Consider the following 27,700-nt stretch of genomic DNA (forward strand, 5'->3'; position numbering starts at 1 on the left):
GGAAAGCTATCCAACCCTGGACTCTTGTTTTTTGGGAGATTTTTGATTACTAATTTGATTTCCTTACTGGTTATGGGTCTGTTCAAATTTTCTATTTCTTCCTGTTTTAGTTTTGGTAGTTTATATGTTTCTTGGAATTTGACCATTTCTTCCAGATTGCCTATTTTATTGGTGTATAATTGCTCATAATATTCTCTTATTAATTTCTGCAAATTAATTCTCTTATTTATTTCTGCAGCATTGGTTGTGATCTCTCTTTCATTCTTGATTTTATTTATTTGGGGCTTTCCTTTTTCTTTTTGTTCAAACTGACTAAGGATTTATCAATTTTGTTAATTCTTTCAAAGAACCAGCTCCTGGTTTTATTGATCTGTTCTGTTTTTTTGATTTCGATAGCATTGATTTCTGCTCTAATCTTTATTTCCTGTCTTCTGCTGTTTTGTTTTTTTTTTAATTTTTAAATGTTTATTTTTGAGAGAGAGAGAAAGAGAGAGGGAGGGAGGGTGGGTGAGGGGAAGAGAAAGGGAAACACAGAATCTGAAGCAGGCTCCAGGCTCCCAGCTGCCAGCCCAGAGACTGATGCAGGGCTCAAACCCATGAAATGCGAGATCATGACCTGAGTGAAGTTGGGAGCTTAACTGACTGAGCCACTCAGGTGCCCCCTGGGTTTTATTTGCTGTTCTTTTTCCAGCTCTTTAAGGTGTAAAGTTAGGTTGTGTATCTGAGACCTTTCTTCCTTTTTAAGGAAGGCTTGGATTGCTATGTACTTCCCTCTTATGACTGCCTTTGCTGCATCCCAGAGGTTTTGGACTGTGGTGTTATTTTCATTGGCTTCCACGTAATTTTTAATTTCCTCTTTTTAACTTCTTGTTTAGCCCATTTATTCTTTAATAGGATGTTCTTTAGTCTCTAAGTATTTGTTATCTTTGCAAATTTTTTCTTGTGGTTGATTTCAGGTTTCATAGTGTTGTGGTCTGAAAATATGCACAGTATGATCTCGATCTTTCTGTACTTCTTGAGGGCTGATTTGTGTCCTGGTATGTGATCTATTCTGGAGAATGTTCCATGTGCACTCAAGTAGAATGTTTATTGTATTCTGTTGCTTTAGGATGAAATGTTTTGAATATATCTGGTAAGTCCACCCAGTACAGTGTGTCATTCAAAGCCATTGTTTCCTTGATTATTTTCTGTTTCTATGATCTGTCCATTGCTGTAAGTGGGGGTGTTGAAGTCCCCTACTATTGTGGTATTATTATCAATGAGTTTCTGTATGTTTGTGATTAATTGATTTATATATTTGGGTTCTTCCATGTTTGGAGCATAAATGTTTACAATTGTTAGCTCTTGGTGGGAAGACCCCGTAATTATGATATAATGCCCTTCTTCATCTGTTACAGTCTTTATTTTAAAATCTAGATTGTCTGATATAAGTATGGCTACTCCAGCTTTGTTTTGGTGACCATTAGCATGTTAGATGGTTCTCTATCCCCTTATTTTCAATCTGAAGGTGTCTTTATGTCTAAAATGGGTCTCTTGTAAACAGCATATAGATGGATCTTGTTTTCGTATCCATTCTGTTACCCTATTTCTTTTGATTGGAGCATTGAGTCCATTGACGCTTAGAGTACTGAAAGATATTAATTTATTGACATTATGTTGCCTATAGAGTTGGAGTTTCTGGTGGTGTTCTTGGTCCTTTTAGTCTTTGTTGCTTTTGGAATTTTTTTTTCCTTTTTTTTTCTCCCCTCGGAGTGTACCCTTTAAACTTTCTTGCAAGGCTGGTTTAGTTGTCACAAATTCCTTTAATTTTTGTTTGTCTGGGAAACTTTTTATCTCTCCTATTTTGAATGACAGTCTTTCTGGATAAAGAATTCTTGGCTGCATATTTTTCTGATTCAGCACATTGAATACATTCTGCCACTCCTTTCTGGCCTGCCAAGTTTCTGTGGATAGGTCTGCTGCAAACCTGATCTGTCTTCCCTTGTAGGTTAAGGACTTTTTTTTCCTTGCTGCTTTCGTGATTCTTTCCTTGCCTGAGTATTTTGTGAATTTGACTATGATATGCCTTGTTGATGGCCGGTTTTTGTTGAATCTGATGGGAGTTCTCTGTGCTTCCTGGATTTCGATGCCTGTGTCTTTCCCCAGGTTAGGAAAGTTTTCTGCTATGATTTGCTCACATAACCCTTCTACCCCTTTCTCTCTCTCTCTTCATCTTCTGGGACCCCTAAGATTCAGATGTTATTCCTATTTATTTATTTATTTAAAACATTTATTTATTTTTGAGACAGAGAGAGACAGAGCATGAACGGGGGGAGGGCCAGAGAGAGAGGGAGACACAGAATCTGAAACAGGTTCCAGGCTCTGAGCTGTCAGCACAGAGCCCATGCGGGGCTTGAACTCACGGAGTGCAAGATCATGACCTGAGCCGAAGTCGGACACTCAACCGACTGAGCCACCCAGGCGCCCCTATTCCTTTTTAATGAATCACTGAGTTCTCTAATTCTTATATCATGCTCTTTTGCCTCAGTTTCCCTCTTTTTTTCCTGCTTCATTATTCTCCATAAGTTTGTCCTGTTGAATCTGATGGGAGTTCTTTGTGCTTCCTGGATTTCAATGCCTGTGTCTTTCCCCAGGTTAGGAAAGTTTTCTGCTATGATTTGCTCACATAACCATTCTACCCCTTTCTGTCTCTCTTCATCTTCTGGGACCCCTAAGATTTAGATTTTATTCCTTTTTAATGAGTCACTGAGTTCTCTAATTCTTATATCATGCTCTTTTGCCTCAGTTTCCCTCTTTTTTTCCTGCTTCATTATTCTCCATAAGTTTGTCCTCTGTATTGCTGATTCGCTGATCTGCTTCATCCATCCTTGCTGCCATGGGAACCATTCAAGATTGCAGCTCAGTTATAGCATTTTTTTATTTCATCCTGACTAGATTTTACTTCTTTTATCTCTGCAGAAAGGAATTCTATGCTTTTTACAACCCCAGTTAGTATTCTTCTTGTCGAGATTCTAAATTCTGGTTCAGACATCTTGCTTGTATCTGTATTAAGTCCCTGGCTGTCATTTCTTCCTGTTCTTTCTTTTGGGGTGAATTCCTTTGTTTCTTCATTTTGAAGGAAAAAAAAGGATTAATAAAATAAAAAAATAAAAAAATTAAAATTAAAAACTTAAAAACAGCACACACAAAAAATCAAATAAAGGATGTTAGATATTAGGTATATTTAGGTCTGGTTGTTGAAAGAAGTTTGACGTAATAGATCTAAAAGAAAAGGGAAAAAAAGGAAAACGAAAATTAAAAAAAAGAATACAATAAAATAGAATAAAGTGAAATGATGAAAGTAAAATAGAATTTCAAAAATTTACAAAAAAGTAAAAAAAAAAAAATTAAAGAAAAATCTTTTTTATAAAAACGGATAATAAAAATAATTTTTTTCTTTCTGTATTCAAGAATAAGAAAAGAAAAAGAAAAAAAAAAGAATAGAGGGACCAGCGAACAGAATGAAATACGATTGAAATTACATCCATTTTCCCCTAGAAGTCAAACTATGAAGCACTTTATAATCTGTAAACTAAGCAGGTGGAGAGATTTGTGGTGTTCCTCTAGAGTGCGGTTGGCCCAGTTGGGCAGGGCTTGGTGTAATGGCTCTGTTCTCCACTAGATGGCACTGCTTAGTTTACTGGGGTGACACATGTAGGCATATATGCCCTTATGCAGGAGGGGTGAAAATAGTGTCACCCAGCTACCTAGTCTCTAGTATCAGAATTCTGTGCTCTCACTGACTGGCAATCATGCACCCTTCCTTTGTCTCTGGCTTCTGTCCACTCCCCACTTCTACAGAGTCCATGACAAAGCCGTCAGCCACCAGGGGCACCTCCCTCCAGAGTTTTATCTCAGATGGGGCTGTTTCCAAACCCCTCACTTCTGAGGGACTGCGGCTTTGACCCACTCAAACCCTCTGGGGGATGGTCTCGCTGAGCAATGGCCGGGTGCCAGCCCGCCCCCTGGAATGTTCATGCACCTGTAACTGCTGCAGATGCCCAGAGACTGCAGCTGGGTGCCAGCCCACCCCAGAAAAAGTTTTCATGATCATGTAGCAGCAGCATTTCAGGGATTATGGTAAATCACAACACACACCTGGTGCCAGGCTTCACCCTTAATGTCCTTGTTCCAACACCAGCGAATGTGGCTGCTCTCCAGGGTCTGCTGGGACCTTTGCCTGTGGGGAGGCCACACAGCTTCTACCAACTGTCCTCCCAGCAGGGGAATCACCTCTCCCCATGTTCCCTGAGGACCTCTCGGATCTTGCTCTCTGCTCCTGGGGATTTGCCCTTCCCACCAGAGCTCCGCCAGGTATTGAACTGCAGAGTTTCAGACTCTGTTCTCCCCTGTTTATAGAGACTTAATGGTATATAAGCCCTCTTTCTACTTTCTCCCCCCACCCCCCTCCCCCTTTTTTTTTTTGGCTTGCAGTCCCTTTTTCTCTTTTTTGTTCAGTCCACTCTTTCTCCTTCTCTCCATCTGCTTTTGGGGGTTGGGGGGGAGTGCTTTTCCTGTACTCTCCCCTGTCTCTGTCCTCTCTCCACAAGAAAAAACAGCTCCCTACCCTCTGTGGCTTCTGTCTCCCCCCAGTTCATCTCTCCATGCCATGTAACTGCCAAGTTCTGTGGTTCAAGTTGTGCAGATTGTTGTGTTAATCCTCAAATCAGTTTTCCAGGTGTGCAAGATAGTTTGGTGTTGATCTAGCTGCAGTTCAGAAATAAGAGAGGCAAAAAAAGAAGTTCCATGCTGCTCCAGCATCATGGCCCCCTCTTCCAGGTTTAGCATAATTCTCAAGGGCCCTAGAATTTTCATAATGGTGAATGAGAATTGGCTTCAGCTTAAAGTCACCAGCTATTTTAGTCCTTAACAAGAGACTTTGTCTGTCCTATGAAGCTTTGAAGTCAGAAATTGACTGACTTCTTTTCTAGCTATGGAATTCCTTAGATAACATCTTCTTCCAATCTTAGATAACAGCCTTCTTCCAATAAAGGCTGTATTGTCAATCTTGAAAATCTATTGTTTAGTGTAGCCACCTTCATTAATTATCTTAGCTAGATCTTCTGGATAACTTGCTGCAGCTTCTACATCAGCACTTCTTGCTTCACCTTGCACTTTTATGTTATGGAGAAAGGTTTTTTTTCCCTTAAAACTCATGAACCAACTGCTGCTGCTTCAAACTTCTCTTTTGCAGCTTCCTCACCTCTCCCAGCTTTCAAAGAATTGAAGAGTTAAGGACTTTCTCCCTGGATTAGACTATGGCTTAAGGGAATTTTGGCTGGTTTGATCTTCCATCTAGACCATTAATGCTTTCTCCATATCAGCAATATGGCTTTTACTTTCTTATAATTTTTACTTTCTTACAATTTTTACTTTCTTAAAATTCATGTGCTTACTGGCGTAGCACTTTTAATTTCTTTCAAGAACTTTTTGCTTTCACAACTTGGCTGTTTGGCACAAAAAGTTTAGCTTTTGGCCTGTCTCAGCTTTGACATGCCTTCCTCACTAAGCTTAATCATTTCTACCTTTTGATTCAAAGTGAGAGATATGTGACTCTTCCTTTCACTTGAACACTTAGAGGCCATTGTAGAGTTATTAATTGGCCTAATTTAAATGTTGTTGTGTCTCAGGGAATAGGGATGCCCAAGCAGAGGGACAGAGACATGGCAAAAACCACTGGGTTCAGTCAGAACACACACAATATTATGGGTTGTCTGCCATTTTATATGGGCATGGTTTGTGGCACCCTGAAACTATTGCAATAGTAACATTAAAAATAACTATTCAGAAATCAGAAAAATAATAAAAAAGTTGATTTATTTGATCCATTTGTTGTTTAGTAGCATGTTGTTTAGCTTCCATGTGTTTGTTTTTTTTCTTTTTTTTTTTTTTTGGTAATTGATTTTTAGTTTCATTCCTTTGTGGTTGGAAAATATGTTTGATATTTCAGTTTTCTTGAATTTATTGAGACTTGTTTTTGTGGCCTAACACATCCTCTATCTTGGATAATGTTCTATTTGCATTTGAAAAGACTGTGTATTCTGTGTATACACACGTCTATATACACATACCCACACAGATATATATATACGTTAAGTCCATCTAGTCTGATGTGTCATTGAAAACCACTGTTTCCCTGTTGATTTTATGTCTGAATATCAATCCATTGATGTACGTTGGGTTTAAAGTCCCCTGCCACTATTATATTACTGTCCATTTTTTCCTTTAGGTCTGTTAAGTTTTGCTTTATGTAGTTAGGTGCTTCAGTGTTGGGTGCATATTTACAACTGTTATATCCTCTCATTGGACTGATGCTTTCATCATTATGTATGCTCATTTTTGTTTCTTGTTATAGTCTTATTTTAAAGTCTATTATGTCTGAGATAAGTATTGCCCCACCTTTTTCTTTCCTTCCATTTGCATGGGGTATTTTTCCATCCTGTTACTTTCAGTCCATATGTGGTTTTAGGTCTGAAATGAGTCTCTTGTAGGAACACATCAATGAGTCTTTTTTTTTTTTTTTAACCATTCTGTCACTCTGTCTTTTGATTGGAATATTTAGACTATTCACATTTATAGTAATTATTGATAGGTATGTACTTACTGCTATTTTGTTGTTTTCTGATTGTTTTGTAGTTTTTGTCTTCTTGCTCTTTTTGTGATGGGTGACTTTTTAGCATTATGTTTTGACTTCTTTCTCTTCATTTTTTGTGTATCCATCATAGATTTTTGGTTTGTGGTTACCAAGAGGTTCATATGTCTTAAGTATATGGCAGTCTATAAGTTGGTCAGTTATGTTCAAACACATTTTGTACGTAGTTCATTTTTCTCCCCCTCATTTTATGTATGTTGTCTCATTTTGTATCTTTTTACTGTGAGCCCCATCACTACATTTTTAGATATAATTGATTTTACTACTTTTGTCTATTAACCTTCATACTAGCTACATAAGTGATTGTTCTGCCTTTATTGTATTTCCTTTTACTGGTGAAATTTTTCATAATTTTCTTCTAATTATGGCCTTTTTCTTTACATGTAAAGAAGTCCCTTGAACATTTCTCGTAACTGTGGTGACAAATTTCTTTAACTTTTGTTTGGGAAACTCTCTCTCCCCTTCAATTCTGAATGATAACCTTGCCAGTTAGAGTATTCTTGGAAGTTTTTCCCTTTCTGTGCTTTGACTAGATCATGCCAGTTCTCTCTGGCTTATAAAGTTTCTGTTGAAAACTCATCAAATAGCTTTAACCCTTGTATGTAACTAACTCCTTGTGTTGCTTTTAAAATTATGTCTTTAATCTTTAACACTTTGATTATAGTCTTGTTGTGTACCTCCCTGAGTTCATCTTATTTGGAACTCTCTGATTCTTGAACTTAGATGTCTGTGTCCTTCCCCAGGTTAGGGACATTTTTGGCTATTATTTCTTCAAATAAATTTTCTGTCCTCCTCTCCCTCCTCCTCTCCTGTTTCTCCTCCTGGAACCCCTAGAATGTGAATGCTTATTCACTTGATGTCCAAGATATTCCTTACCATATCCCCATTTAAATTTTTTTTTTCTTTTTGCTGTTCAGGTTGAGTGCTTTCCATTATCCTGTCTTCTAGATTGTTGGTCCATTCTTAGGTATCCTCTAATCCACTCTTGATTCCCTCTTGTGTATCTTTCATCTCCGTTACCATATTCAACTCTGATTTTTTTTTTTTTTTTAAGTTTCTGTCTCCTCTTAATGTTTTGAGTCTATCCATTCTTCTCTGGTGAGCATCTTTATGACTATTACTTTAGAGTCTTTATTGGGTAGATAGCTTATATTCATTTCATTTAGTTCCTTTTCTGAATTCTTTTGTTTGAAGCATATTCTTCTTTGTCATTTTGCTTGACTTTCTGTGTTTGTTTCTATGAGTTAGGTAGAACAGCTATTTCTAAACTTGAAGGAATGGTCCTGTGTGTGTAATCATCCTATGTGTAGACTGTGTGCACCTGGTAATTTTGGCCAGCTGGCTGGAGTGGTGGCTAGCATGAGTTCCCCTGCAGGGTGGGGCCACCCTGGTGAGATGGTCAGAGTTGAAGTGGGCATAGGCTAGGACAGTCCCAGGGTTCTTTGTGCAGAGGGTGCCTTGGCAGGACAGGTGAAGCTTAAGTGGGTAGACTTCTCAGGACATTTGTGCATGGGTACTCTTGCAGGGTGGCTGGAGTCGAGGCAGGCACAGGCCAGAGTGTCTCAGGGTGCTTTTCTGGGTGGAGAATGCCCTGGCAAATTGCCTGGAGCCAAAGCAGTGCAGGCCTGGAAAGTTTTAGGGTGTTATGCACCTCTGTCACTTTGGTGAGACAGCTGTAACTATGGTAAATGCTGACCAGGGTTGTCTTACGTGCACCGTATTCGATCTGCCTTGTGGGATGGGTAGGGCTGGTGTGGACTAGGAGCCCAGGGCTTACTGAAGTGGTAAGCTGCCTTGGGTACCCACCCAGGCCCTGCTCCTGTTCATCATGTCCAGGTAGTGAGGGAATGTAAACCCTGGTGCTTGCCAACCCTTCTGACCCCAAGATTTCTAGCAGCTCCCCCACTTTTTGACAGAGTTCTAGGGCTAGATTTTGTATATTCTAATTGATTGAATATTTATTTATTTATTTTTGAGAGATAGAGCACAAGTGGGGAAGGGGCTAAGAGACAGAGAAAGAGAGGAAGACACAGAATCTGAAGCAGGCTCCAGGCTCTGAGCTGTCAGCACAGAGCCTGACACGGGGCTCGAACCCATGAACAGTAAGATCATGACCCGAGCCAAAGTCAGAGGCTTAACCAACTGTGCCACCCAGGAGCCCCTCTAATTGATCTTTTATTAAAAAGTTGCTTTTTCCCCCTGTACCCCAAGGCAGACAAATCTTCTCAATGGTCTCCCAGTAGATATCCCTCCCCACTGCAAGTAGCAGCATCAGGGGGGTGGGGACTTCCTTTGTACCCGTGTCTACATCTCTCTTGCTGTCTTCTAAGTGGTGTGTTTCTCTTCTGTTGTGCAAAAGCTCTTCAGTCAGTCGTCAGTTCTTTCAGAGGAACTGCTCTATAAGTAGGTGTAGATTTAGTATGTCTGTGGAGCAGGTGGTTTCTGGGTTTTCCTACATCACCATCTTGGACCTTCCCTCCTCAGACGAATACAGTTTAGATCAAGAATAGCAAATACCTGGTACACAGGCCAACATAATCCTCTCCTCACAAATTTTGTTCTCAGAAAACGTTTCCTTCATTTTCTAGATTGCTGTTACTAAGAGATTAGAGTTAGTGTAAGGGAAACAACCTCTTTGCTAGCCCAGATTATGCTACAGTGAAAGGGCACGGAGGAAGAAATTGAGCAGACTTTGCAATAGGAGTATCTATTTCCAATTTTGAGGGGCAAGTAGAACAATTTGGCCTATTATGTCAAATTCATGTATCAAAATTAGTGGAAGGTACAGTTGCTAAGGCATGCCAGATTGTGGAAGGTCCAGAATGTCAGACTGAAGCATATGCATTTTATTCTGTATGTGGTGTGTTACATGGTAGAAAGTGGGGAAGGTTATTCCATAGTAGTATGTATAATAGTCTAGAGGAGAAATGGAAACCAGTAAATACTAATCCAAGTCTAATAACTTGAGATTTATAGTTTGGATTAGGATGATGGCATAACCCTAACACTCAGGAAGTTTTCAATAAATATTGAATTAATTAATGGAAAGAAAGAAGCAGAACCAGTTATGAGAAGCCACCCAAAGGAAAATGGGAGATTAGTTATGGGGTGTGAGAGAAGTCAGATAATAGCTCTAAAGTTCTTAAACAGGCCACCAAAAAAAAAAAAAAAAAAAAAGACAAATAGAGTCTGGAAGGAGAAATGAGGTTTGGGGAAATGATGATTAAGATTACAGAATTATGCTCTTTTATTAATGTGATGTATCACATTGATTTGAGAATGGATAAAGAAATTGTGGTTTATATATGCAATGGAATACTATGTGGCAATGAGAAAGAATGAAATATGGCCTTTTGTAGCAACGTGGATGGAACTGGAGAGTGTTATGCTAAGTGAAATAAGTCATACAGAGAAAGACAGATACCATATGTTTTCACTCTTATGTGGATCCTGAGAAACTTAACAGAAGACCATGGAGGAGGGGAAGGGAAAAAAAAAAATGTTAGGGAGGGAGCCAAAACATAAGAGACTCTTAAAAACTGAGAACAAACTGAAGGTTAAGGGGGGGGGGGGGAGGGAGGGAGGGAGAGGATGAGTGATGGGTATTGACGAGGGCACCTGTTGGGATGAGCACTGGGTGTTGTATGGAAACCAATTTGACAATAAATTTTATATTTAAAAAAAATTCATTTTGCCTATATATAAAAAAAAAAAGATTACAGAATTATGGTCCTAGAATTAAAGAGCTAGAAATATACCAGAAGAGTTCTTCCCACACAATGATTTTTTTTACAGGTAGGAAAACCAATTCAGATGTTTTTAGAGACACAGACCTAGTTATAACAGAGCCAAAACTAGAACCAAAATCATTTTGATTTGTCTAATATACGAATGCTGCTTTCGCAAAAATAGGAGATTAACCATGACAGGAAATCCAGGTAAAAATAGTCTTTCTTTTTTCTGAGGGGGAGAGAGGGTGCAAGTGAATGAGGGCAAAGAGAGAGAGAATCCCATGAGGGGCAGGGAAACAGAAAGGGAGAGACAGAGAAGTGAGGCTCACACGAAGCAGGGCTCAAGCTCACTGGATGTGGGGTTCGAACTCACTAACTGTGAGATCATGACCTGAGCCGAAATCAAGAATCAGATGCTTAACCGACTAAGCCACCCAGGTGCCCCAGGTAAAAGTACTAATGCTCAGGAGAGGTAAGGACTTCTACAGTGGATTTGAAATTTTCCTTTTTAGAGGTGATCATTTGGTTTCTCTGTTACTATAGTATAGCTCCATTTTATAATAGGAAGCAGTGATAAAATGGGATTGGATGTGTAAAAAATTCACTTTATAACCTATTTTGCTGTAGTGCTATTGAGGAAAGCTTGTACTTATAAAGCTGAGATTCCATTATTGTTAATAGAGAATTACAACTCTTTTTAGGACTTTGTCAAAATTCTATAACAATAAATTGGCCAAAGTGTAAAAATTTTAATTGCATTATCTTAATTTTTGTAATAATTAATGTGTTTAATGAGTATCTAAAGGAAAAAGAAACCTTTAATGATGCTTTAGAACATTTGTCCATATATAAAATAATGCAAATTAATATCTGGTTAAGGCAATAAATATTTTAAAGAGACTCATCTTTGTTGAAGACTGGCTTACAAAAATGAAAGGTAATTCATCATTCAGGTTTTATTTGAATATTCCCATAAAATAACATTTAAGTGATTTGTTCAACATTTTGAGTTGATTAGTTTATCCCTATAGCCATGAACCACTTTCTTTAACTGTAATGTTGGATTAAACCTATCATGTAACATAACTGATTATTAGACTCCCAACCCAGGACAGTCAACTTGTACCAAGAGATGACCTATCTAGCCCACACAATATTTTTAAAAACTTCTGTACTTGAATTATTTTAGTTGTGCTTACTCTTTAGTTGCTTAGTGACCCATCTACACCCTATTGTCATTACGTCTATTTCAATCAGTTGAGGTACCAGTCTAGGCTCTAAAGACATTTAAAATTCCTCTTCTACACAGTGCCCTGCTCCTGGTCATTGTATCTGTCCAAATATATGTCTGGGTTAACACATCTGGGTAAAAATATCTTAGAACTGTTCTACTTCTATAAGCATATAGAACCCTATGTTCATATATGTAAATAGATCTTTTTTTCTTGGGTAGTATGAAGCAAATATATATAATAAAAAACTGACATAATCATATTTGATCATGTTACATAAAATGGTACGTGTTTTTCCACAGGTAACCTTTGATGTAACTTGGTCTCCAAAGTGCAAAGACAGGTGCTATAATTACACTGGAATTGCAGATGCTTGTGACTTTCTCTTTGTGATGTCTTATGATGAACAAAGTCCGGCCTTGTCAGAATGTATTGCAGCAGCCAATGCTCCCTATAAGGAGACATTAACTGGTAAGAATCCACAAAATGATCACTTTAACATTAAGGTTATTTTAGTATTTCTAAATCATTTGTATACCTTTTCCATTTGTAAAGCTTTCTTGAAACATGAGTATCACTTAATTTGGGGAGCTTTCAAGTTTACATAAAGTTTTCACTTAATTCTTCTAAAAATTTTGTGGGATATATTATTAATCCTCTATTATAGATGGGATGATGAGTGTTAAGTTCTCTTTGTATTGCTACTAAGTATTATTTAGTTGGGGCTCAAGCAGGTGTTCTAACTTCAAGTCAAAACTTTTCACCCAAAGTTACATAAAGGAGATATTTGCTTATCTAGAATTTGACATGATATTTTTGTTGAAATAACCAATGTTAGCTAATAGCAAAGATAGTTATAATGTGAGTAGCTACTGTGCATGATTGATAGAGGACTGTCTTATTTGGCATTTATTATTAGCACCCATGCTATATCACTATTAGAATTAAGAGTACTTCTGATCTATCATTCATATCACATCAGCCAATTCAATAAAAGATTTCTTGCTATCTTTTGGACTCAAGTGAAATTTTCTGAGATAATTGGCCCTGCTTTAAGTATTGATTAATAAAAAACGATTTTTCAATTTAGAGAGAAAAATCTTAGAACCTAGCCTCATCATGTCCAAATTAATAATCTGATCATATGCATATGCCACTTATAATTTGGAAAATAACTGTTAAAACTACAAAGTAGTTCATTTTTCCAAACTGTGTTTCATAAAGGAGATAATTGTGTCCTAACAATATTAGGCTCATTATCAAATATGTTTGTGAAATAAGGCATACTGTACCCCTCTCTTGGATATTTAACAGTACACAATAAAGGCTCTTAAAAACAGCAAATTTACTTCAACTTTCTGATAATCTTGGAACATCTTTGGGTGGGAAAACATTTTGCAGCATTGGGCACAACAGGGACTGACCAGGAATCTGTTCATATTTCTTTGTTTCCTAACTATAGATTGAATACAGAGTAATTGGGGGACATTTCTTGTCTCTAGCTGTAATTCATACTTATAGAAAGCACAATTGTTCCATGTTATAGAAATATGCTATATGAAATTCTGAGGCCATCCCTGCCAGAGAGTTATATCATGTCTTAGCAGTTAATACACAATTAACATGCTTTCCTGAAATGTGTCATTCTTCCTAGAAGTAAATTTTATGAGTTTTTTGCTTTAATTTGATCTTGTTTTAAATGTGTTCTAATATTCAAAACAAATCACTTATGTCATATTAGAGAAACACTCTATTGGTATTTTGCATAAATGTACTTGTTTTTTCAAACTTAGCTTCCGAATGGTTGAATAGCTTGTATAAACCCATTAGTAGAATATAAAGAAAAAAATATGCCTTTTCCGTCCCAACTTGATTAGGGTATGATGACTACATCAAGATCGGCATTAACCCTGAGAAACTTGTAATGGGTATCCCCTGGTATGGTTATGACTATACCTGTCTAAAGCTATTGGAGGTAAGAACAGATTATTTCCTATATGATTTTTTTCTCTATTATATTTTTGGAGCCTGTTTTGTATATGAACATAGTTTGAGACTAAAAAGGTAGCGTTTATTTAATCCCATGGAAGTTTCTGAATGTTATATATTTTCTTTTTACTTTTATTAGGTATAGTCAGGTTATTTATAGTACATATTTTATTTTTAATAGTTTTTGATTACATTTTCTGATTGGGTTTCTAAGACTTGCTTAACTGATAAATGTATAACATGAACATTTTATATTTCTAGGATCATGTTTGTACCATTCCAAAAGTCCCTTCCTGGAGGGCCTCTTGTGGTATTGCTTCAGGACAGCAGGTGCCCTATAAAATAATTATGAAGCACGTAAATAGTTCTATTTCTGGAAGCCACTGGGATAAAAATCAGAAGGCCTCTTACTATAACTATAAAGTAAGACTTTTCACAAGTTATGAACATTCTATTTTCATAACTGCATGTTTTCATAATTACATATTTGATACTAAGAATTTCTATCAGTTTTCTTTTAGGGTACAACATAGAGTTTAGATGAGTAAACTTGTAATCAGGTACTTTACTTTCTAGCTGAGCAGTTCAACTTATGCTAATATAACTTCTTTGCATGGGCCACTTGTCATGTTAGATAAGGTTATAAAAACATGCATATCACAAACAGGGTCTCCTGTAATAATTGACAGCTATGTATAACTGTGGCTTTGGGCCAAAATAGGTTACCACTCAGTAAGCCTTCATTTCAAGGTAGCCTAAAGGTTCTGATGAGGCTGTTTTTTATAGAGAGGCATGAGGCTGAGAATAAAGAATGCATCATCATGGAATCAGTGGAAAATGGTATAAACTATGTGACACTATACAAATTATATTACAAACAGAAACTTGAAGAAGTAGAGGAAATGACAAGAGCAATTCTGTCAGGTAGTGTTTGATAAATAGTAATTGCCATACAAAGAGGCAAAAGTAATATTTTTCATAATTTACCTTTAATATAATACAAACTTTTCCACACACCTCAATTACAAGCCATCTTTGAATTTACTTTAGATTCTGTTACTGTAAATAAAAGGAGCCCTAAAATATGATGTAAGTTGATTCCAGTAGGAATTTACTTAATAATGGCCTGGTCCCAATTTATGAAAAATATTTAATAAATTTTGCTATACAGGCATGTACATATGTATCAATTATATAGAAAGCTTTGGTGTAGAGATTTCTATACCTTTATATACCCATTAAACTAGGGTATATTATAATCTTGTCTTTGCCAAACAGTGTAATATTTTACACTCTGGGGTACTATTTTTTGTAGTCCCTGACTTATTTTTTTCCTTAATGAATACGACAAATTCTTTAAGGTTTTACAATTCAGGAAGCCTTTTGATAAACCTTTTGAAAGCCATTTATTTAATGGCACTTTAGACAACAGTTTAGCTATAAAACGGTTTTGTTCCTCTTTTTCATTCATTGTAAAATTCCATAGCAACCAAAATCAAGTTTCTTGTTGTGATTGAAGAGAATCGTTTTTGCTTTCTTATGCTGTTTGAGCCATAGCAGCCTCATCATGCACTCGACATTCCCAAAAACATATGTATGCCTTAATCATGAATAGATCAATTTTACATATGCTCAGTTTTTCATCCTTCACTACTTTGAGGCATTTGAAATTTCTTAACAGTACCAAAAGGACTCAAAGTACTCACTAAATAATGGCAAAGAGATATGTGTCTTTGGATTCATCCCTGAACCTGCAAAAATAAATATTTCTATATTTACATAGAGGTTGCCTTTTAATAGTGAATCACAGTTTAAAATTTTAAATATATAAAATATGCTTGTAGTAAATGAGCCTACTATACTTAAATATGCCAGTTTATTCATTTACCAAGTGACTAATGTCCTGCAAAGTAGTCCTAATTCCAGTGGTGCTACCATAAATAAAATTATTACTGGCATCCATTGAGAATTGCCTTTAAAAGTTTCCCAGATGTATATAAAAATCAGTATAATTATTTAAAATCAGTTGATTCTATTTTTTATTTCCTATCTTTTCCCCCTTTCCTTTACCCTTTGCCTAGTTTTTCTGTTCCTTTTCTCTTTCTTTTATCCAATAGCTTATCTACCTTCTAGGAGAGACTGTGTTAGTACTAGAGGCAGTTGATGCTGAGGAGGACTTTAAAGGGTGGAAGGTGAGCATAAGACCATTTTTAGATTTTCTCATCTACAAAAATGTGTGTGCATAAGTTACCCATGGAATCCACACCCGACAGGCTCTTAAAATCAATTCTGTAAGACCTGGAAAAGGAGATATTTTCCTCACCCATTACTTTTTGATATGACTGATTCATCACAGATGAAGTCATCTGCTGAGTTCTTAATTAGGCACATTTCCAGGAACTGTAGAAGAAAAAAAAATACATAAACTGGCTTAGAGGACCAGAGCAGCGATCCTCCTTAACCGTGTCTGCATATCAGAATTATCTAATGGAATGGCACAACACAAAACAAATGTATGCCCTGTCATCAGCCCTGAAGATTTTTTTCATGTGGTGTGGGTCCCAGTAGTTTGTATTTTTTAAAGCCACACAAGTGCTTCAGATGTACATCTTGGTTGATAATCATCAGATCAGACCAAGGAAGGAATAGGACTTTATATAGAATATATTATGAAGTTCATTTGTTCTCTTCTGTTGTGAACTCACCACAATCATATCTAGAAAGTACCACATACAGAATCATGGAAGCAGAAAATATTGTGCCCTAAAATCTTTATTTCATTGTATCATTTTTTGAGTCATTGGATTTAATATTGTGCTGAATAGTTTAATTTCTTCTTCTAGGATTCTTCTGGCCATTTGCATCAAGTGTGGTATGATAACCCTCAGAGCATTTCTTTAAAGGCAGCATACATACAAAAGCATGGCTTACGAGGCATTGGCATGTGGCACGCAAATTGTCTTGACTACTCTGGAGATGCTGTAGCCAAACAGCAAACCGAAGAAATGTGGAAAGTCTTAAACCCAAAGCTGTGACAGATGAGCATCTTTTGTCAAACTAAGATTTAGAAAAATGATCTGTATAAATAGATCCGTTTCTTGAAGAAATGAAAATGTATACATTTTTGTCATATAATTTAGTTATATTTAAAAGCAATTAAAAGCAGATAAATGCTTTGGTTATCTAAAAACAAAGGTAAGAAGTCAACTTGCTATATTTATTCTTCTGTGTTTAATACTATAATTAGGAAAAATTGTTTTCATAATTTTATTGCTGATTTTTAAAACATGTATAATTTGAATTGGAAATTATTTGCTTAGACTAGATTTTTTAAAACCTAGTCTTTGAGAAGCAGTTAGCTCTGTACTTTTTGTTCCAAAAATTTTTCTGCTTCCTGATTTCATATAGTACTCAAATTCTCTGAAAGCCTCCAGAGGAAAAAATAAAATATAAGTCATATTTTGAATTAGTATGTTAGAACTACCTAATATTTTTTACCTAAATTATTTTTATGAGGTTATAGCAGAAACTTTCAGGAAAATCTTAGTGTTGAACATGATTCTATTAATATTCCTTCATTTATGAACATCTATAATTTCTTTCCATTGTTAAATTTTTTTCTATATGTGCATTTTTCCTTTAATTATTTAAAGACATTGGTTTTTCAACTTTTTTCTCTGCACAAAATCTCTCTAAAAGATAATTTTTCTAAATGTAAAGAGGTCTCTGTTCTTTTCCTCAGGGCAATTGTGTTACACTTATTAAAAATCTGCATCCTTGAACTCTGGACTTACATAAATCCTGTCTTCTCTGTACATTTCACCCTCTTCCCTCATTTGGAATAAATGATGATTCAGTCACCTGTTATTGAGAATACTTCCTGTTTATCCAATTATTTATGACAGAGTGAAACCAACCATTTTCCATAGTATTTGTTGAATTACTATTGTCTTTGTATTTCTAAAATTTTAAAAATTTGAATTCTTAGATACTAATCTCTATCATAGCTCTGGATGTAAATTCAATATCCCTATTTATAAACCATAATTTCTAGATTGCTTTTAATCAAATACAATGAATAAATGGTCTGTATTTAAATGCAGATAGATTCTTTAAATCATATTTTAATAAATATGAAATATTGCTATTAAACTTTAAGACTATTTTATAAAATATAGTACTGTAAAATGTGTAATAGACTTAAAAACTTCAAAAATAACCAAATAGCTAGTGTTTAGCTTTTTTACATCTAATAGTTCCTGAAACATTTTTTGAAACCCAAATGAAAAGCGAAAAAAATATATAACTTATGATTTATATAAAGTATCGCACCAAGGAAAACAATGGTTACATTTGTTTGGCAAATAAGTTTTAAATTAACATACCCAATTGAGGCTGTACAGATGTGTTATTTTTCTTCTGTGCCAGTTCAGTTTTCAGCATGCGTAAATCTGAAACTGCTTGTTTTCTCACCTACAAAAACAATTAACTTTCAAAAATTAGCTTTCATTTTACTGTTCTAAAATTCAGAGAGTCCTAATTGAATGCTGCTAGTAAAAAGATTCTAGAACTGGGCTATTCAATACAGTAGCTACTTGCCACATATAGCTATATAAATTAACAAATTATATGAAGATTGAATATCAGTTCCTCAGTCACACAACAAGCTACGTTTCAAGTGCTCAATATCCTTATGTGGCTAGTGGTTGCTGTATCTGACAGTGCAGATATGGAACATTTCCATCACTGTAGAACAATGGACAGTGCTCATTCTAGAAAGGGGTCATTATTCATGTCGTAGAGCTATTTCTGATAAAGAAATGAATTTAGAGCATTAATTATATATACATGAAAATAATCAGAATGAGAGACTTACCCTAGAATGGGTTTAAAAAAAAATTGAGCTCAGAGAGCTAAGTGGTTTGTGAGACTTGCATATATTAGAGTCATCCATAAATAAATTACTTTTAATATATTGAGACTCTACTGATTCACAAGGTCCTTTTGCTTTAATTCTTAGTGAAATTTTACTTTGGCCTTGTTATAACAGGCATCTTTTCACAGGATTTACTTCTTGCATTTTTCTCACTCATGCTCTTGGTTAAGGTAATGACTTTAAGACAATCTGTACTATCTTTAGGCTTTTGATAACCAAAATTAAAACAATTTATTTCAAGATAAATGTTGTCTGATTAGGAGAAATGCAAATTACCTTAGCTTCCATTATGAGTTTCATTTTGTCAGTATCCAGTTTTCTCTTAAGTTGGTCAATAGCATGCTGTACCTCAGTGATCTGGATTATAAGGTAATTCTGTATGAAACAAAGACATTTAGTAAATTCATTTTTATTTATTTTTATTTTTTTAAGTTTATTTTGAGAGAGAATCTCAAGCATGCTCCACGCTGTTAATGTAGAGCCTGATGTGGGGCTTGAACTCACAAACTGTGGGATCATGACTTGAGCCAAAACCAAGAATCAGATACTTAACCAACTAAGCCACCCAAGTGCCCCTATTTATTTTTATTTTTAATTGTCTTGCAAACTATCAAGTGATAACAAATACCAAAAAAGCAAATCATAAGAATAACCTATTGCATAAAATAAACTCATTGCTTTGGAGTAAATTAGAATTGACCTTTTTCTCATGTCTTAGGGACCACATTCCCTTCTGTTGTATTACATTTATTCATGTTTTATAAAAATAAGTAGATATGTGTGCAAGTTGCCTTTGTGGTGCCAATTTAATGGTAAGAAATATTACTATAAAAGGAATATACTAGGTTTAAGATACTAGCAAGGCTTTTGAAATTGTCATAACAATTTATCAGCTGAATTGGATAGTATTACTTTAAAATATTTAATAATTAAATACTATATATAAGAAAACCTATTTAATATAAGAAGCTTTTTTAGTTATTTTTGTTCAGAAAAGTTTATGAGGTATAATGGTCAACAAAAACTATTTAAAATTTTAAGCTGCCTCTGTGGAAAAAAATTGTATATTGAACTTGATAAAACAAAAAAATCAGCTATGCAAGATAATTAGTATCAGCTAAGATGGATAATCCATTACTTGAGCCTATTTGAGTTTTACATTAGATTTATCTAAAATGGTAAACTTTTACTCATAGAAACAGAGAACAGATTGGTGGTTGCCAGAGGGTAGAAAATGAAGGGAAATGGGTGAAAGTGGTCAAAAGGCACAAACTTGGGGTGAAAATAAGTTCTGAGAATGTAATGTACAGCATGATAACTACAATTAACAGTATTGTATATTTGAAAATTGCTTAGGAAATAGACCTTAAAAGTTCTCATTACAAGAAAAATAATCTGTAACTGTGAGATGATGGATGTTAACTAAATTTATTATGGTAATCATTTCATAATACATACATAAATAATTATGTTATATACCTTACTGAGATATAATTGGTGTATAATATTAGTGTAAGACTGGAGAAAAGTTTTATATATTCTTCTTTAGGAGGCAGATAGCCCTACTTGCCATTGGCAACTCTATTGGTACCATGAGGACAAGCAGTCTTATAATGAAGCCAATGCTGAAAATAATAGGTAAGGAATGCCAGAAGCACATAGTCCCTTAAAGATCTCATTAAGCTCCTAATTGTATCCTCTCAGCACCCATTACATGAGATCATAAATTTTCTTATTGGTTAAGTCAAGTTTTTGTTACCCGTAGCCTAAAGCATTCTACCTATGATAATACTAGCAATAATAAAACATGCATTTTGAGTAGAACTTCTCTAATAGAATGTGAACACATTTAGTAATAAGTACCTTAGAGTCTGTGATGTTTGCCAAATTCTTTGGTCTCATCTTAATGTCCCTGGCTTCAAGCTGCATGAGCAGTTTTTTATAGTAAAGTTCTAAATCTTCTCGAAGTTTTGTTAAAACCTCCTCCAACGATGCTGTGATTTTCTTTGTTTCAAAGTATTTTTTCTTCCAATCATCACAGGCTACAAAAAAAGCAAGGACTATAATGTGAGTCTGACTAAAGGATTAAACTTTTCAACTCGGAAAGGACCTTTGAGTTAATTTAAACCCTTCTACTCCCCCACTCTTCCTTCCTCATATGCTGAGGAAATTAAAGCAAAGACTGAAATGTTTATTAGATAATAAAAAGATTGGCCTACAAATATAGAAAACAGTGATGAATCCAGGAACCAAACCAAGTTCTTTAAGCTTGTAATTATTTCTGAAAAATCTTGATTAAAAATACTACCTATAGAAAAATGTGTATATTTATTTTGATTACTTTTTCCATAGTCTGATTCCAAATCATAATTAAAACAATGAAGAGAAAGGCATAATATTTTTTCATCCCCTTAAATGACTTATGTTTTATAAAATAAGCTGATTCTGATTTATCACTTATTAAAATTATTCCAAATATATCCCCAAATGTATGTAGGGCAGAATTTAAGCCTGAGCCCTGTAGTTGAGAAAATTAGAAATCAAATACTGCCAATTTAGGGAATCATTTTGACCCAATGAGATTCTAAATACAAACTTAACAGGAACACAAACTGCATGCTACTATATCAGAATATGCTTATGCTTCTCTTTTAAAAAATTATCAAAGAAATGAAAACCCCAGATATAAAAGTTGATTTCATTAAAATTCTACAACTTTATGGGATTTTAACTCAAGATTTTAACTATTTATTTCCCTCATGTCCTATATCTAATCCCTCAGCAAGTTCTATTGGTACTACTGTAAAATACTTCCAGCATCTGGCACATTCTGTCTTCTTCAATGCTATGTCCCTAGTCAGTGCACAATCATCTTTTGAAAGTGGATTATGTTTCTAACTGGTCTCTCTGCTTCCATTCCTGCCCCTCTATGGGCTAGTCCATACAGCAGTCATTCTGATGTTCTAAAAATATTTTTAAAGTCCTATACATCTCTAAAAATCCTCCAATGGCTTCTCATCTTAGAATAGAATCTAAACTCCTTAAATTGGCCTGTCTGTTCCTTGGTGAGCTTTTGATTTTATCTTCCTCTACATTCCTCCATATTAAGTTCCAGCCACACTGGCCTTATTTCAGCTCCTTAATACTGCAAGTTCACTTCCATCTCTGGACCTTGACATTTTAGTGTTCCTTCTGTTTGGACTGGTTTTTTTTTTTTTTTTTCTCTTATCTCTTTAGATGCCTGCCTCCTTATTAATCACATCTTAATGATATCTCCTCAGTGATGCCTTCTTTGAAAATTCAAGCTAAAACATTTTTTTCTGCCCCATCACTCTTTGCTCTTTTAAAGGGACTTTTGAGCTCTAATCAGGAGCTGATATTGTCTTATTTGTTTACATCTATCTCCTTGCATTAGAAGAAAGCTCCTTAAGGGCAGGGCCATGTTCATCTTGTTTACTGTATCCTCAGCATTTAAAACAATGCAAGGAATTGATGCACATAGTAGGCTTCCTACGTATTTGATAGCTGATACATGCCTTTTATCTTGAAACATTCCTGTTGAAATAGAAAGTAATCATTCTCATTTTAAATGTTTATTTTTGAGAGAGAGCAAGAGAGCACATAAGCAGGGGAGGGGGCAAAAAGAGAAAGAGATACAGAATCTGAAGCAGGCTCCAGGCTCTGAGCTGCCAGCACAGAGTCTGACGCGGGGATTTGAACCCATGAGCCATGAGATCATGACCTAAGCCAAAGTTTGACACTTAACCAACTGAGCCACCTAGGCACCCCTGATATTCTCATTTTATAAACAGAAAAAGGAAGACACAAAGAGGAGAAATAACTTGTCTACATAAATCACTGATCTGGTATTAGAATCCTGGTCCTGTGATTTCTAATCCATTACTCAAATTTGTCTGATAAAATCACTTTTAACAGTACAACAAAAACTTAGTCATTGCCATCATTTCCAGGATACCACTTAATAAGGTAGAACCTGCAGAAATACCTCCTGACATTGCCTATAACATTCAGTCAGTTCTAACACTGAAGTAATAATTTTGCTGTAAATTGAGAATCCTACAACCAGTTAATTCCATATATACCTTTTATTCATATAATCCTCCAATACCACCCAAAATGCAGTCTTCTCAAATCCTTTAACATCTCTCTACCCTGGCTTGTTTTTCCATTTCTACCTAGTCCTAGTAACACTTGTTTCTAATTCTGTTGCAGGAAAACTACCTATTTTTCTACTTAACTTCTCTTATTCATTCATTCATTCATTCATTCATTCATTCATTCAGTTTGGCAAAACAGACACACATACCACAAAATTAAGCATGTAGAGAAGACAAGGGATTCAGGGGATGATTCTAGAGTAATATCTAAGCTGAGATTGAATGATTAGTAGGAACTAGCCAGGTAAACTGGGAAGGGGTGGGTAGAAGGAAAAGGAGATGTAGATGGCAGAGGGAAAGCATGTCTGAAAGCCTACAGCCAAGAGGAGGCACACTTCAGATTTAAGCATATTTAACAGTTTTCTGGGAAGCCTTTCTTGATCTCTTCCATCTAATTTAGGTGTTCTTCTTCTGTACTCCTGTGCATACAATTCTGTAATTCCTTTATCATAGCATCATCAGGATGTATTGTTACTGTTTTCTTATCATTTCCCCAATGGACTATAAGCTCTTTGAGGGCAGAGACAAAATTGTGTCTGCCTATTATCTCCTCAGCCCCTAGAACAGTGGCTAAGTTCAGTAGACAATACATACTTATTTAGTAAATGAATAAAGGAATGTTATAAAAAAATTTGAACTTAAATTTTAAAAAACCTTATGTAAAGTATGTTAATTAATGACAAAATAGTGATAAAAGATGTAATAAATTTTACCGTGACATTGCTTCAACTTGCTTTGCTCAAATAGTTTTTCAACTTTTTTAATTAGTTCTTCTCTAATTCTTTCCAGATATCTTCTTTCTTTCTTTACTTGTTTCAGTTGTTCAATAATCTTCTCTCCTAAAGGATTATAACCCGTCAATGTCCAAAAGCTAAAAGTTAGGAGTGTAAAACTTAAAAGTGCTTAAAATAGCAAGAATAAATTTTACCCGCAAATAGTATTAGTGATTAAATATATGCAGTAATTAACATATAATTCACATTCTTTAAAATAATTTAACATTTTTGTAGTAAAATACACATAATAAAATTTACAGTTTTAACCTCTTTTAAATGTACAGTTCAGTGGCATTATGTACTTTTATGATGCTGTACAACCATCACCACTGTCCATCTCTAGAACTTTTTTATCTTCCGAAATTAAAACTCTGTACCTATTGGACAATAATTCCCCATTAATATTTTTTTATTAAAAAAAAAATTTTTTTTTAAATCTTCATTCACTTTTGAGAGAGAGACAGAGCGCGAGCAGGGGAGGAGCAGAGACACAGCGAGACACAGAATCTGAAGCAGGCTCCAGGCCCTGAGCTGGCAGCACAGAGCCCGACACAGGGTGCTCAACCGACTGAGCCACCCAGGTGCCCCTCCATTAATATTTAACTTTACCTCACAGAGTTATTTGTACTTACGGTATCATCATACTTACTTTCAATCTGTAATAAAGAGATATCAGTTATTACTGGAGAAAGAGCAGGTTGACAAGGAAGTGAAGGAAAATCAGTAAGATCTGGTAGGGTGATGCACTCTTTCTTACTTATCTGTAAGCAAATATGAAAACCAGTAAGATCTGGTAGAATAACAAATTTTTCACCTGTCTGTAAGCATGTGATAATGTACAACAGCAATGGATTTTTTTTTTTTTTTTACTTATATGGTGACAAAATCCCAAATCTGTATTTATAACTATAGATTCTCTCTTGTGCTTCAACTTCTCTATTCCACCATTACTTGGACATTATACACAGGTACTTCAAACTTAAAAGAAAAAAAATCCATTATTACTTTGTAAACATGATTTCTTTCCAAGATTTCTTATAACTTTAACATTTTTCTAAGATTATATTCATTTTTTTTATCTTGAGCCAATTTTGATAACTTATGTCTGCTTAGAAAATAAGAAAATTTATTGCATTTTCAAAATTTAGCATATATTTTATTGGCTCTGTATTTGTGTTTGTGTCATTTTTATCTTTCTTAACTTTTGTGTTTCTACCCTTTTATGATAAACTACCTCGAGCCTTACCAATGTGGATGTCTCTCCCACCATCACTTCATAGATCTTGAGTTGTTTTCAATTCTGCTAGTTTTTTACCTCTGAGTTATTAGTGTCTCCTTCTATCTTCATTAAGCCCTTACTCCTTTGTTTTACTGTTCTTTTTCTGGTTTTTAATGTTATGTTACATTATTAACTTATAAGTTCAGTCTCCTACAGAATAATGGCAACCACCTAAATTACAATCTCTCCACATATCCTTCCAATTGCTATAAAAAGAGAGCAAATAATAACTTAACTTATTTATAACTTATTCCATAACTTATGTCTACAGCATAAGTAGGACACAAAATCCGTTAATTTACATATACTTTAATTTGCATATAACTGGGGAAATAAACACCCTAGACCAGCAGAGTGTGCTCAGGAGCCCACCTCCAAGCAGATGTGGACTGCTTAAGCATTAGAGGCCACTATACAAAGATAACACAAGAAACATCAACCATGATTTAGTCTGGAAGGAGGGGGCTCCACATGCATAGGAGAAATCCTGAGAGTAAGGATAAAATCTTGTACATCAGAGCACTTTTGATGAGGAGGCCAAATGAAAGGGGATTATAAAATGTAGGGGGCCCGAGTGGTAATTATGGGAAGACAGCTTTGAAGAGAGGAAAATACTTTGGAAGAGATATTCCCTCAGGGATAGCTGGTAAGAGAAAAGAAGAAAGTGGCCAAGATAACAGCTCTGCTGAATTAAGTTAGTAGAAAAGAATTCAAAGAAAACAGACCCCAAAAGCCCCATTTATTTAAAAATAAATAACTGCATTTCACTATATGAACAGAAGAGGGAGCATCCAACCTAAGAAGCAAAAGAAACCACCAACACAGGGCTCCCTGTTCCTCTATAAAAATAAGTTATTAAACAGAAAAATTAACACAAATAAACATGAACAATATCTACAAATTATTCAAGCATCCACACAAATTTACATTTAAAAAAAACCTTCACAATTGAGAACTAAAACCAAACAGACAGCCATGAAGCAGAGAAAAACTTAAACAATACTTCCAACACAGATTAAATATAAATAAACATTTGCAGATACCACAGACACAATAAATCAAGAATTTTAAAACTCAGAATAAAAATGGAAAAACAGGAAGATGTGAAATGGAAGTTGGCTAAAGTGAAGAAAGAAATTAAAAAACAAAATTGTCTCAGAAATGAATAAATTAGCAAGTACCCAAGAAGCAACAAATATGACCAAAAATACAGTAAGGATAGTGGAGAATACAAATAAAGATGCAAAGGAAATGAAACATAAAAAAAAAGTGAAATAGATCAGAGAAAAGATAGCGTATATAAAAGGTAAAGAAAAAATGAAACAATAGATCTGCTACCTAAATTATTTTCTGAAATTATAATTTTAGGAAATGCTCTTGAAATATGTCTGGATTTTCATACTGCAAGGATCCACTGTGTATCCAGAAAAACCTGATCTAGAATTCTGAGCTAAGATTCAGCCGGGTAAAACTAGTACATGTTAAATGAATCCTCTGGCCTTCCAGACAAATATACCCAAGCTAGTTTACAAAGAAAAGAAAACCAGGCATCACACTTTTTAACAGTAACATATAAAACACCAGTAGAGCAACATTTTAAAGAAACTCAAGGGAAAAAAAGATGTAAGCCAAGGATGTGACATCCAATCAAGCTATCCTTCAGGTATCAAAACTTTAGACAATGATGAACAAATTTTGTAAAGGGCCAGAGAGTAAATAATTTAGGCTTTGTGGGCCACATATTGTCTCTGTCATGATTCTTTTCCTTAAATTCCTTAAAAATGTAAAAAACCAGGGCACCTGGGTGGCTTAGTCAGTTAAGCATCTGACTTCAGCACAGGTCATAATCTCACAGTTCGTGGGTTCGAGCCCTGCATCAGGCTCTGCGCTGACAGCTCAGAGCCTGGAACCTGCTTCAGATTCTGTGTCTCCCTCTCTCTCTCTGCCCCTCCCCCACTTGTGCTTTCTCTCTCTCTAAAATAAAATAAAATAAAATAATATTTGTAGGTCCAAGGCCTTACAAAATAGTCTGCAGGTCCTAGTTTGCTGATCTCTGCTCTAGACAAAATTTTAAATGTGGAAGAAGAGAATATTGTAGCTAGGAGCTTTTTCTAAATTGAACTTAATCCAACCAAGAGATGACTGAAAAGTCTTCTGTAAAAGAACTAGCAGTGTGTTGAACATATTTAATTACAGATCTGAGACTAAAACAAAGGTGAGAGGTTAAGTCTAGAAGTATGGCATATAAATGTTATATGCTCTGACAAAATAGAAGTAACACAACTTAAAATACATTAGAGAAGAAAGATTTTTTTGATTACCCTGAATAGGACAGATCAGTGGATAGTTTTAGAGGTAACAAATGAAAAGCAGAAGCATAAATTTTAAAAAATGGGAAAAGAACACTAGTACACTAACATAAATGTATTAGTCTAAACACTAGAACAAAAATACAACCTTCCTAAAACATGAGGAGAGGGGAAAAGTACAAATAAACCACATAGTAACTCACAGTAACTGTAACATAAAATGACAAATCTTAAACACATCAGTCCTATCAATAACATAAGTTGACATAATTCATCTACTAAATAAAAAATATTTTCACACACTCTCACAAAACAAAACCCAACTCTATCTGGGCTATATGTAAAAGACATATCTAAAACAAAGCAATTCAGAAAGGCTGGAGGGAAAAAGTGTGAAGGAAGATGAGGGTATATCAAATAAATGTATGCAAAAACAAAGTACAGGTTAGTATCTTGATATGCAATAAAGGAGAATTCAGACCAAAAAAAGCACTTAAGGAGTCAAAAAAAGGATACTTCATAGCACAAAAGTGTTATTAGTATTCACATAAGAACAACTTTGCGCCAAGTAACACATAG

General features: G+C 35.1%; 1 protein-coding gene across 1 annotated transcript in view; it reads right to left on the reverse strand.

Moving 5' to 3' along the window:
* Positions 1 to 11,363: 11,363 nt before the first annotated feature.
* Positions 11,364 to 27,700, reverse strand: part of SPATA1 (spermatogenesis associated 1) — a 56,939-nt gene continuing 40,602 nt past the window's right edge. The window contains 8 exon segments of the mRNA XM_047873246.1: positions 11,364 to 12,105; positions 15,967 to 16,043; positions 18,029 to 18,059; positions 18,061 to 18,116; positions 18,856 to 18,954; positions 20,443 to 20,621; positions 23,471 to 23,596; positions 24,183 to 24,294. Of these exon segments, the coding sequence (XP_047729202.1) occupies positions 11,922 to 12,105; positions 15,967 to 16,043; positions 18,029 to 18,059; positions 18,061 to 18,116; positions 18,856 to 18,954; positions 20,443 to 20,621; positions 23,471 to 23,596; positions 24,183 to 24,294 (864 nt within the window). The 3' untranslated portion in view covers positions 11,364 to 11,921.

This window comes from Prionailurus viverrinus, chromosome C1, assembly GCF_022837055.1.
Source record: "Prionailurus viverrinus isolate Anna chromosome C1, UM_Priviv_1.0, whole genome shotgun sequence".
Classification (NCBI taxonomy): Eukaryota; Metazoa; Chordata; class Mammalia; order Carnivora; family Felidae; genus Prionailurus; species Prionailurus viverrinus.